This window comes from Babylonia areolata, chromosome 1 (assembly GCF_041734735.1).
Source record: "Babylonia areolata isolate BAREFJ2019XMU chromosome 1, ASM4173473v1, whole genome shotgun sequence".
NCBI lineage: Eukaryota > Metazoa > Mollusca > Gastropoda > Neogastropoda > Buccinidae > Babylonia > Babylonia areolata.
Genome location: NC_134876.1, coordinates 86,691,232 through 86,703,658, shown reverse-complemented (window position 1 = coordinate 86,703,658; position 12,427 = coordinate 86,691,232). Strand labels below are relative to the sequence as shown.

Sequence of the window (12,427 nt, the reverse complement as noted above, 5' to 3'; positions counted from 1 at the left end):
TCTTTCTTTATGAAATCTTAAATATAGTCGCAAAGCTACCCATTGATTTTTGGCATGATGATGATTTATATGCTGTTTTACGCATCACCTTTTTGTCATAAAACGTGTTGTCAACTATTTATCTCTTAAAGGCAATATAGTATTCTTTATCTTTCATATATTACACCAATGTTCTTCACTCTGGCCACTTCAACGCTACCAACATTCCGCCTTGGTATGATTTCATGTCAGGAATATGTATTGACTTCGGCTTTGAAACATACGTATATCACAGCACGTATGAAAACTGTGCCTTAAATAAAATAATGAGAAGAAATGTCGGTCAAGGTACCAGTATGACACACAGAACGGTTCCCAAAAGAGCATCATAAGTGGAATAAAACTAAACTGGTTAATAACAAGCGACAAACGCTGTAAAATGAGAATGGTGGGAATCTGTTTAATCTCCCGTCAAACGTAATGAGTATTGCAGACACCTAGTTCAAGTAAACTTTTTTTTTCACATCTGAATATTAGCCTACCGTTAAAGAATAAGTAAAAGTCAGGAGAGGATAGAGTGATGGGAGGGGGGTGGGGGGGGGGGGGGGCAGGAGAGAAGGTAACATGTGACGAACAGACGCCCAACGTGTTTACAGACAGCGGCCATGGCTGTCACTGTTACCCGTAACTCTATCGATCGTGTCCTCCGAGTTTTTTCTCTCTCTCAGTTCCCAGGGAACAAACAGCAGCCCCTGATTAAAAACTGGCGCCTCCTGCACTCCAAGTGAAACTGATACAGCTTATTAAGCTTTTGCTTATTTGGCTTCAGTGTGTGTATAGCGTTACGAAAGGAAACCCATTGTCAGTCAGCCACAGGTTGTTTTTTTTTTGTCAATAGTGGGAGAGTTTTAAATGAGTTCGCCAAGTGTGACGTACACTGGAGCGCTTGAAAAAAAAAAGGTGTATTTCTTTTCTGTAATCCGTTGTATGCATTTTTTTTTTCTTTTTTTTTAAATAAAGAAATGGGCTCACTCTCTTCAATATTCCTTATCTGATTTCTTTGGATGAGCCTGTAAAGTCGGTAAGCAACGTTTGCGCTATATTCTTTTCCGAACTTCCAGACCCCCCCCCCCCCGCCCCTTAGAAAAAAACTAGTTGCGTGGAAACACTGAGAGGTCCAAGTCAGCAAGCGCTCGTTTGAATAATAACAAACAATAATATATAAATGCAAAAATGTGGCAGGCAGACACAAGGTACCATGAGCGTCTCGGTAGTAAGCGTGTGTTATACTCCGGAACCGTTCCTGACCCGCCGTGTCCCAAATCTGCAAGAGGCAACGACAGACAACCACGTGATGCACACACACCGCCACCACTGACATCACCACCACCACCACCACCACCACAGCCACACACCAGTCAGGGGCCACAGGAGACAGAGACAGTGACAGTAAGGGAGAGAGAGAGAGACAGACAGACAGAGACACAGAGAGAGATAGAGACAGAGAGAGAGGAGGAAGAGGGAGGAGGGGCCGGCGAGGCGGACGGGTGGTGGGGAAAGAACAGGAAGTGTGGACAGAACAACTTGTTCTCTCACTGCTGACACCAGGTGATATAGCTCCTTGCTTCGTCGCCTCTGCTCCCCCTCTCAACCTCTCCACCCCCCGCCCCCTACCCCTGTTCTCTCCGCGCCTCTATCTGGACTGTTCTCCGGCATGTAAAAAGGACATCCCAAACCGCATCCGTTTTTAGTGCGAACGGCATACTGAACTTTTTTTTTTTTTTTTTTTTTTTTTTTTTTTTTTTTTTAATCGAAATGGTATCAAATCAGTAACCAAACTAACATGTTTTTGACAAAGACATCCCTGAGGGTACGCAGAGGCGCGTGAAGCAGTGAGCTGTGTGGAAAAAAAAAGGAAGCACCCGTCACCAGAAGCAGTGGAGAGAATGACGTCACTCACACAGTGACGTCAGCGAGGCCACCTGCATGACTCCACAACTACCACCTACCGTTGGCATCACGATAATAGGCGCGAGTGATGCTCCGAAACCTTTCTTGGCCCGCTGTGTCCCAGATCTGAAAGACAAGCACACATCACCACCTACTGGGCCACCCACATTAGTATAGTCACCCGGTATTTTTTTTTTTTTTTTTTTTTTCAAATTCTAAAAGATTTTTTTTTAAATTTTTTTCATTTCCATTTCACAATCCACTAATCCTCGACAGTCCACTAATCCCCGTTCCCGTACCGTTCAAACAAAATACGTACTTATTATCCGTGTGTTCAATATATCTGTCAGTTGTCTCCCGTCACTCTTTCGTTGAGCACTAAAAACTATCCCATTCTTATTTACACAGAAATATGTTTAAACGTTCTGCCTTTCACTACAGCCGTGATCCTAAGACTTTCTTGTTATCCCACCGAACTCTTTGTATTTGTATTGATTTATTTTCAAATAAAATACTGTTTGATTTAACTCAATTGTTCTGCATTCCACAATCAGTAAATTCACCTCTGCAAAATAAACTGAATGAAACGCATTAATTTGATCTCTTATTCATGGACTTCATATTATGATCATTATACTATTCTCCTTTAGTGATTATCATTGCTGCTCGTAAATTATACCACACATTTCGGATTTATAACACCTTTGTAACTTGACAATGAGCAATCAATTCATCCAGTTCAAAATATTTTTTTAATCAACAAACTTTTGAAAATGTTCCATGTAAAGAAGTAAATGGGAAAAAAAGAAGAAAAAAACCCCCGAAAACAAACAAACAAAAAAACTTCTGTCCACCCATTTTTCTTCATTTGAACCAAGAGAGTTGTTCCAGAGAAGTCCCTCTTTAACACGTACTAGCTGTTTCTTTTCTGTTCCCCTAAATCCTGACATTGGTTTTTATTTTTATTTTTTATTCTTTTCTCTTTTTTTCTTCTTTTTTTTTTCTTTTTGTGATTTTTCCCCTCTCTCAGATCGGTCGTTCATCTCCTTTAATTAACATTTCGACCAGCGCGCACCTAAAAAAAAAGAAGCTGCTCTCCTAAATTCGGACATTATTTTTTCTTCTTCTTTCTTCCTTTCTTAGTTAAAAGAGAAAGAAAAAAGAAAAAGAAATACAGCCAGAGAAGACATAAAATTGTATTGAACAAGGCTTACCATACCACGTTACCCACCTTTATTTTCTGACTTCACCTCTTTTTTTTTTTTTTTTTTTTTCGTTCGTGGGCTGCAACTCCCACTCGTACGTACACGAGTGGGCTTTTACGTGTAAGACCGTTTTTACCCCGATATGTAGGCAGCCATACTCCGTTTTCGGGGGTTGACTACACCTCAAAATTTTGTGTGTGCCCGCTTTCAAACGTTTAGACAGAAACCCTCCCTCTGTTTAAACGAAAATTTCTCACAATACCAAATAAACCAAAATGTCTGTATACCATGTGCATTATTTTTTTTTTTGTCTAACAAATTATAATTTTTAATTTTGGATTGATTAAAAACTGTCAGATCTAGTACCCCTCCCCTACACACAACGGCAAAAACGTTATGTATACCATGTACATCCATTTTTTGTGTGTGCAAATTATGATTTCAGTTTTTTGGATAGATTGAAACTGTCAAGAGTTTGTACCCTTCCCATTAAAAACGACAGCTTAAAACCACACCTCAGCATGACCACTTCACACACATACTTACCTGGCCATGTTTGTTAACGCTCATTCACACCAACCCGTCGTTAAGCAGGGAACGGTTATAACTGTTATGTTTGTGAACGCAACACGTTCATTGTAAATCAACATATATCTATGTTTTCTTTGCTTCATTCTTACGCGTGATGCACGGTTGTCACTGAGAAGCATGGTACAATTCACACTCACAGAAACGATAAGAAATACGAGTAAAAACATTTACACACACATGAACAATACGAAATAAACTTGAGTTAAGACACGTGTATTCACATATATCAAAATTAACGATGGAATATGAATCAAGACACTCAACTAAGCAAAAACAATACGGATAAAGTATGAAGACTCTAAAATTCACAGAAACAATGCTGAATATATGCTAAGACATGCATCAATGCATTATTTCTTTCAGCAGTAGCACATGTTAACTTGATGACAGTCAATACATACGACTCTAAAGACAGATAAAGTCGATTTGATGTATGATTATTGCAAAGCAAAGTGATATAACTATACAAATATCTGGGGACAAAAATTGGCAAAATCATCACCAGTGACAGTGGAACAACACATATAACAACAAAGTGGTTTATAAACAGAAGTGACAGTAACTTACCATCTGCACGGTCATCATCATCTTCATCACAGAAGTACACGAGGAACACAATTATCAAGAATATCAGTCATCATCAACAGACAGATACTTACCATTTACTCCACCAATGCAAATGTACGTCTGTGGTGTTCAGCGATTATTTCTAAATTCTATTGTGGAACATCTTAGTAGTTTGAAATATTTAAGTTGTTAAAAACACAGTCATTGTTGGGTGATAATTATTTCCTTTAGAAAAGTAGTCTTTTTTTGTCTTAAAAAATATATATACATCTTTCTTCAATATACATTAATAAGTTTCTGTTTCATCTTATGATTTTCTTCAACCGCCAAAGATATTTCACACACGCAGCTAAACGCAAAGCCAGAAATTATTTCCCGTAGGCTATGTAAAGAGATTGCAAATTCTGATCGAAACTACCTTCTCTCTCCCCCCCTCTCTCTCTCTCTCTCTTGTTATTCTCTCTCTCCCTCTCTCTCTCCCTCCCTTGTTCTTCTCTCTTCTCCATCTCTCTCTCTCTCTCTCTCTTGTTATTCTCTCTCTCACTCTCTCCCTCTCTCTCTCTCTTGTTCTTCTCTCTTCTCCCCCTCTCTCTCTCTCTCTCTCCCTCTCTCTCTCTCTCTCTGTGTCTCTCCACAATACCCCACAACTCCTAATCACGCCCTCTCTCCAACCTTCCTTGTTTTTCTTCTTCTCCCGGAATACATGATACATTTAGCTGACACGCCATAACACTTTCTGCCTTTACTATGGTGCAGATAGGATCTGAATCCCTGAATCCCTGGAGAAAGTGAGAAGGCAACGGAACAGAAGTACGGTTGTACTGTACTGACCCCGTCACCGGAAAGATTGATGTTGTACAAAGGCGAGCAGTGACACCACTGGCGGCTCGAAAGTGGAGGCGAAAAAGATAGTGCAGTATAGTGAAGACGGCATGATTAGTTTCTCGCCTCAGAAAATAACAGGCGCGACGTTTTAATCTGCAGTCCTCTTTTTTCCTCCCCCCTCTCACCAAGAAGCTGTGCTCTAGCCTGTTGGATTCTCTCATCTGGGTTACTGAATCAGTATGCGGATGATGCGATCGCAGTCTCGTTTGTCTGGTATACCGGTGTCCTAAAAATTCATATGTACTATTAAAAAAAAAATGTTTTGTCAGCTAACAAGGCACACATCCGCACGCATGCACAACACACTGGCTAGCACACGTGGGCGAACAACACACAGACAGACACAGACGCACACACAGACACACACACAGAAAGACAAAATTTTGAAATGAACTGAATTGCAACAAAAAGTTTACATAAGCTAAAATCGTATTGAAGTCCTCTCTCTCTCTCTCTCTCTCTCTCACACACACACACACTCACACACGGACACACAAACACACACTCACACACGGACACACAAACACACACGCTCTCTCTCGCACGCGTGCGCGCGCACACACACGCACGCACACACACACGCACACACACACACACACACACACAGAGTTCCCGTGCACAAATAATCAGAAGGAAATTAAAAACAAATTGAAAAACTGCCAGCTGAGCTCTGCATGCCCCATGCAATGACCGTTCAGTGCAGGGCATTAAGGACTAGTTTGCTACAACTAACACGTGTGTGTCCAACGCCAGCCGCTGTTGACTGCTTCACTCTTCACACGGCTAACAAACCGCTCCTTCAGATAAATCTGGCCAGCCAGCTTCAACCAGCTCTTAAAAGGACCTTTTGCTGATAACTGCAGGGCTTGTTGCAACGTAATCATTGTCACCGGGCATTACGTTTATTGTCGCCAGCAACACTAAGTGCAGACGTTCACGGAGGAAGTTGAATTATCAATTTGCTCATAAAACGCTGGCCGCAAAATATACTGGCGACAGTACCATGTTCCGTGTATATTGGCATAAATTGTCGCCAGCATCAATATAGACACGGAAACAGAGCTCTCTCTCGATCGTTTTTCTTATTATCATCATGCACGTGTAAGCATGTGTGCGTGCCTGTGTGCAAGGCAAGGCAAGGCAAGGCAAGGCAAGGCAAGGCTATTTCGTGTGCCCCCTGTGCCTATGTGCGTGCATGTGTTTTTGTGTATGTGATATGTGCGTGCGTGTCCCCCACTTTATCTGCCCCCACCCCCCCTTCCTCCTCACCGTGGGTCATGATGGTGTTGTAGATCAGTGGGTGTGCGGGGGATGAGAGGGTGTGCGTGTCTGTGTCACTTCACTAACTGGGGTCACCCATCACATCCTCCAACTCCCCAACAACCCCTCCAACCCGGCCCTCCCCCCTCCCCCCCACCCTCTCAAGGTGTCTGGTGTCAAAGACCTTACGGTCTGTGCACGTGCAGCTCCGATCCACCGAACAACGCACTCTTCACGGGACCGAGGCCCAAGCCTTCAACAACCTGACCTTAATAAAGGGCTTTTTTTTTGCCAACAGGTCGTTAAACAAAATGTATATGTCATATCAATATCTTTGGTTAAACTCCACATAAGGCGTTCAAGGCAGCCAGCTCACGCACCGCTCACCTCAGCTGTGAAGTCAATGTCAAGTGCATATGCTTTAGTAACCTAACAATTAAGCATATAATTTCTGACTGTAGCTTGACGAAGCCTTATGTACACGAAAGTGCGTCTTCACAAGTAACTGAGAACTTCGATGTTTTTGACTTTTTGCATTCATTATCAGTTGTTTCGCTTGTCAGTTTAACGGTTTCTCTTTTACGAAGTCCTTTAAGTAATTTCCTGTAATTGTATTGAGATTTTTTTTTTTTTTTTTCAAATTTCACCCTCATTTGCCCAGTTTCCCCCAACCCTCCATTCATCCACATCTCCCACCCCTTCTAACCGATAATACTCAAATGTATTCATAAATACTTTAACAAAATGTCTTCAATCACAGATATGTGTGACGGGACATTAAACGAAATTCCTCCTCCTCAGCTGTGCAGGTTGGCAACTGAAAAGAACTCTCCAGTTCTTTGTTGGCAAATTTTGTTTTGATTATATTGTTGTTTTTATTCATTTAAAAAAAATTATATTTCTTTGTCTGACTGTTTGTTTTTCTATCTATCTATCTATCTATCTATTGTTCCATCTATCGTTATATCGTTCTATCTGTCGATATACATACATACCTATCTTCCTACCTATCTTCCAACCTCTGTGTGTGTGCGTGCGCGCGCGCCGTGTGTGTGTGTGTGTGTGCGTGTGTGCGCGTTTGCTTGCTTGCTTGTTTGCTTGCTTGCTTGCTTGCTTGCTTGCACGCATACGATCACACGTGCAGGCGAGCATGGGTGTGTTCATTTATCCGACATCGATCACCATCCATCCGTCTCCCAGCAATCTCTCGGCCCGTCGACTGTTGACAATCCTGTTGAAAATGAAGGAACGTGAAGACGAGAAGAAAGCGGCCAGTCAGGAGACTGATGTCTCTTGTCAACGTCCGTCGCTTCAACCATTCCCATCGGTCTTTGATCTTTTGAGCACAGCAAAAAATTCTGATGATATTGATCGCAGCGTTGTTTGCACACAGGAGGAATACAGACAAGGATTAGAGGAGTCTTGGCTCCGGATGTGACGTGGAACAGACAGGGATTTTTTTTAATTTTTTTTTTTTTTTTATTGTTGTCGCGATTTGATTTCGACGCGAATGTGTGTGAACTTCGCATGCCGTTTGGTGCTTTATGCTTAACTGAAATACATTTTTTGTAAAATTGTATATGAATATATATATATATATATATGTGTGTGTGTGTGTGTGTGTGTGAGAGAGAGAGAGAGAGAGAGAGAGAGAAGCAGGGGCAGAGAGACAGAGAGTCAACAAAGGCCACCTGTTACTATTTATACACATACAGAAAAAAAAACAAAAAAAACTTTCCCACAAACCCCAGCAACACTAACGCACGAAGCATACAACTCAGCCCTCCCCCCCTCCCCCTCCAAACCTCACTCTCCTAGCTCTCACTGGCTAAAAAGCTGACGCTTTCACACAACAACAGAAACCAACCAGGAAACAAAACAAGGGGACAGGAATTAATCAGTATTTTGACCCGGGTGTTAGTAGTGCCCGTGGAGGGAAGGCTGTGGCAGTCTTATCATTGTGCACACACCCACGAGCTCTCCCAACCAGTTTGCTTGTCCAGAAAACATAGAAAGGCACTCATCGGCTTTGCTTGGAAACACTCCATCCTCATTGCACGTAATTTATAAATCTTCCTCGTCCATCTTCGCTGGTTGCTTTTCCTGTTGACAATATGGGGGTAACATTCAACGCTTGTACCTGGCAGTGAAAGCTCTAATGTCACGGCGTAATGCTTAATGAAACACCTGAGGATCGGTGACAAAAAAAACAAACAAACAACAACTCCTGATTACCACAAAGGACTGACTCAGTTTCAGTTTCTCAAGGAGGCGTCACTGCGTTCGGACAAATCCATACACGCTACACCACATCTGCTGGACAGGTTCCTGACAGCAGCAGCATAACCCAACGCGCTTGTCAGGCCTTGAGTGTACGCTTATATATTAGTGTACCCATCAGAGTGGGTTTCTTTTTTTTTTTCTTTTTACATAATTTTGTCAGAGGGCAACACTTTCGTTGCCATGGATTTTTTTTTTTTTTTTTTTTTTTTTTAGTGCGCCAAGTGCGTACTGCACTCGGGGCCTCGGTTTATCGTCTCATCCGAAAGACTAGACGCTCAGTTTTTCATTCAGACTTGGGAGAAATGGCGAGAGCGGGATTCGAACCCACACCCTCACGGACTGACTACGAATCACAACTGAAAATCAACTGATAAACGCTACATAACTGGACTGCATGGGTAATCCTAGTAGCAGCAGATTTCCTTTGCATTAAGAATTTTTCGAAGTCTATGGAAGTAACATAAGGTGGACTTTGGAGATTCCTTAACGCTAAGCAAACTTGGCTCTGTCAAGATCGCCCATGAAATTAGATAAGCGAAGACTTAGGAACATTCTTGTTGTTAAGGAAGTATAGCGCTAAAGGGATCGATCATGCAACGCATTCCAGTTACAACTAAAACTGAAGAGATACGGGATACAACTGAGAATCGTTCCCTCCCCACCTCCCCCCACCCCCCCACCCCCCAAAAAAAACAAAAAAAACAAAACAAAAACAACAACCAGCAACACACCCCAAAACAACAACAACAAAAAACCTAAAAAAAACAAACAAACAAACAAACAAAAAACAACCGTGCGTAATAATCAAGATTCGATCAAAAGCTGCTCATTATAACTGAATACTGATTGAAAACTACAAATCATACAGCAATTCAGAAAAGTTTCAAAAGTTACTGACTGCGACGAAGAATAAATCAACTAGCTAGCAATGAGTTATAATAATTATAACTGAGAATCGAAAAAGCTATGAATTGTGTTACAACTGAAAACCGATTATCAGCTATGCCTCGTTTTACACTGAGGATCGACAAAAGCTATGGATTATCTTACTGGAGAAACTCTATTAAAAACTGATTATGGATTCAGTTCCAAATGAAAATCGATTTTAAAAGCCAAGGGTCACATTACAACTGAGAATCGATATTAGCAACGGATTACAATTTGGAATCGGTTTAAAAACGACGGATTTCAACTGAAAATTGGCGAACAGCTATAGTTACAATAAAGAACTGACGCTACTGAATCAATGAATCGCCGAGGGCTGCATTACAACTCAAGGAAACAGAGAAAAAGAGACAGACAGAGAGAGAGGGAGAGAGAGGGCTTGGAGGAGATATAGAGAGGGAAAAAGAAAGAAAGAAAGACAGACAGACAGAGAGTGACAGAAAGAGACAGAGAGAGAGGGAGAGGGGGGGGGGGAGAAGATATATAGAGATGGAAAAAGACAGACAGACAGACAGAGAGTGACAGAAAGAGACAGACAGAGAGAGAGGGAGAGAGAGAGAGGGGGGGGGGAGATATATAGAGAGGGAAAAAGAAAGACAGACAGAGAGGGACAGAAAGAGACAGAGGCACAAAGAGAGAGACAGAGGCAGAGAGAGAGAGAGAGAGAACAGATCGATGCATGTCATTGTGTTCGCGGAAGGGAAAGCAGGCCAAGGACTGTTTCACTGAACAATAAGGGATATAAACATTGGTCTGGAACATCTGTTGTGCGAGTGCACACTCACACACACACACACACACACACACACACACACACACACACACACACACACATGGTGCTTAGAGGGTAGACCAAGCAAAGAAAAATTATGAATACAAAGACAGAAAAATAGATAGATCGATAGATAAATATATATATATATATATATATAGACAGAGAGAGAGAGAGAGAGAGAGAGAGAGCTTTATCTATCAGCATCTATTTATCTTGACCTTAAAATGAGTTTAGCGGCAGAGTACTTTTAGGGAAAGTTTGAGGTGCTTCTCTTTTCCTCACCGTCGACCCCCCCCCCCCCCCCCCTCCCTTCCCTCCCCTTCCGCTCCCCCACACACCCTATCTCTCTCAGCAGACGGTTTGACGTCCGGATGCAGATGGTCAGTACTGACCTCATTACTGACTTACGTCAACCACTCACTCTGTCGGCAAAAGTACTGTAAGACACTTTCACCTTCACCTTCACCTATCCCGTAGTCTTGTGAACCGTTGGGGCGCCACAGGTGATCTGGCAAGCAGCATCCTCCAATCCTCTCGGTTTTCTGACCTCCTGATTGTATCGCTCAACCTCAAGCTCGTCCATTCTGGGATGTTGTCCTCTTTTGTCTGCCTCTCCTTCTCCCTCCTTGCACTGTGCCCTGCAGGAATGTCTTGGCAAGCCCTGATGATCTCTAACTGTAAGACAGGATGTTTTCAATTCTGAAGGACATGGCTGATATAACAGCAAGAGTTAGACGAAAAATAATCTTGGTAAAAGTCGACTTTCGTGGGATAAAAAAGGCGACGTATCGAGCCACAGGCTCGGCTGATATAACGTTTCTGGGGAACATCCTTTATCTATCTATCTATCTATCTTATCTATCTATCTATCCATCCATCCATCCATCCATCCATCCATCCATCTATTTTTTAACGATGGTCACGACTACTAGATTTTATTTGTGAAATCTACTATTAAATCAAAAGTCAACCAGTAAACGATGACGATGATGATGGTGTGACATTAAAACTCACGCGGAACGCCTATGACAATCGCTGGCAGTGGGTCTTCTGACCCTGTTTGGAGAAACCTGCCAGTAACGTTTTGCAGCAATGAAAAGTTAATGTGTTTACAGTGAAGTGCAAATTTCATGACGAAGTTTGAGAGCGGGAGATGAGGGGTGGGGGGTGGGGGGGGGGGGGGGGTAGAGAAAGAATGAGGGAGGAAGAAGTGAGGAAGGCAGCGGCAGGCAGGAAGGAAGGCAGGAAGCAGGGAGGGAAGGAAAGAGAAACACATCTGGAAGTTGATGATAATGGGGAAGTTGCAAGAAAAACAACAAAAAACCAACAACAAAAAAACAAACAAACAAAAAAACAAACAAACAAAAAACAAAACAAAAAACAAACAAACAAAAACCCCACAAAAAAACAACAACAAAAAAACGAAAATGGAGGAGGATATAGTTATGAGACTGCAGGCCACATAAATGTTGAGAATGAATGCATATGTGCATGGGCGTTTCCGTGCATGCAAGCATTCTCTCGTGCGTCTGTGCGTGCGCGCGTGCGTGCGTGCGCGCGCGTGAGTGTGTGTGTAAATGTGTGTGTGTGTGTGTGTGTTTGTCTATGTGTGCATCTGTGTGCGCGCAAGAGTGTATGTGCCAATCCGCGTGTGCGTGCGTTTGTGCCTTGCGTGCGTATGTGCGCGCTTGAAGAATTCAGGAAAAATGTGGGAGAGGGAAAGGGACAGAGAGAGGGACACACAGAGAGAGAGAGAGAGAGAGAGAGAGAGAGAGAGAGAGAGAGAGAGAGAGAGAGAGAGAGAGAGAGAGAGAGTTGAAACGGGATCTTTACGGAAACGCGACCGTTGTTGCAGCTGCCTGCGTTAATGGCTTCCATCGGAAAGACACAACAAGCGCATTGTATTCTTCATAATAATCACACCTCACCCAGCCATTCCGCGCGCCCCTTCCTATAATATCCCTTTACCTCGCCCCCCACCCCCCAC

General features: G+C 42.6%; 1 protein-coding gene across 8 annotated transcripts in view; it reads right to left on the bottom strand.

Annotated features, from left to right (window-relative positions):
• LOC143288816 (ras-related protein Rab-37-like) overlaps positions 1-12,427 on the bottom strand; it is a 566,540-nt gene that overhangs the window by 24,312 nt on the left and 529,801 nt on the right. For 5 of the 8 annotated variants that reach the window (XM_076597471.1, XM_076597455.1, XM_076597485.1 and 2 more), the window contains exon 4: positions 1,989-2,055. In XM_076597471.1, coding sequence (XP_076453586.1) covers positions 1,989-2,055 — 67 coding nt within the window. Of the gene's footprint in view, positions 1-1,236; positions 1,304-1,988; positions 2,056-12,427 lie in introns of all 8 variants that reach the window. The other 3 variants (XM_076597478.1, XM_076597463.1, XM_076597500.1) reach the window with 1 other exon arrangement.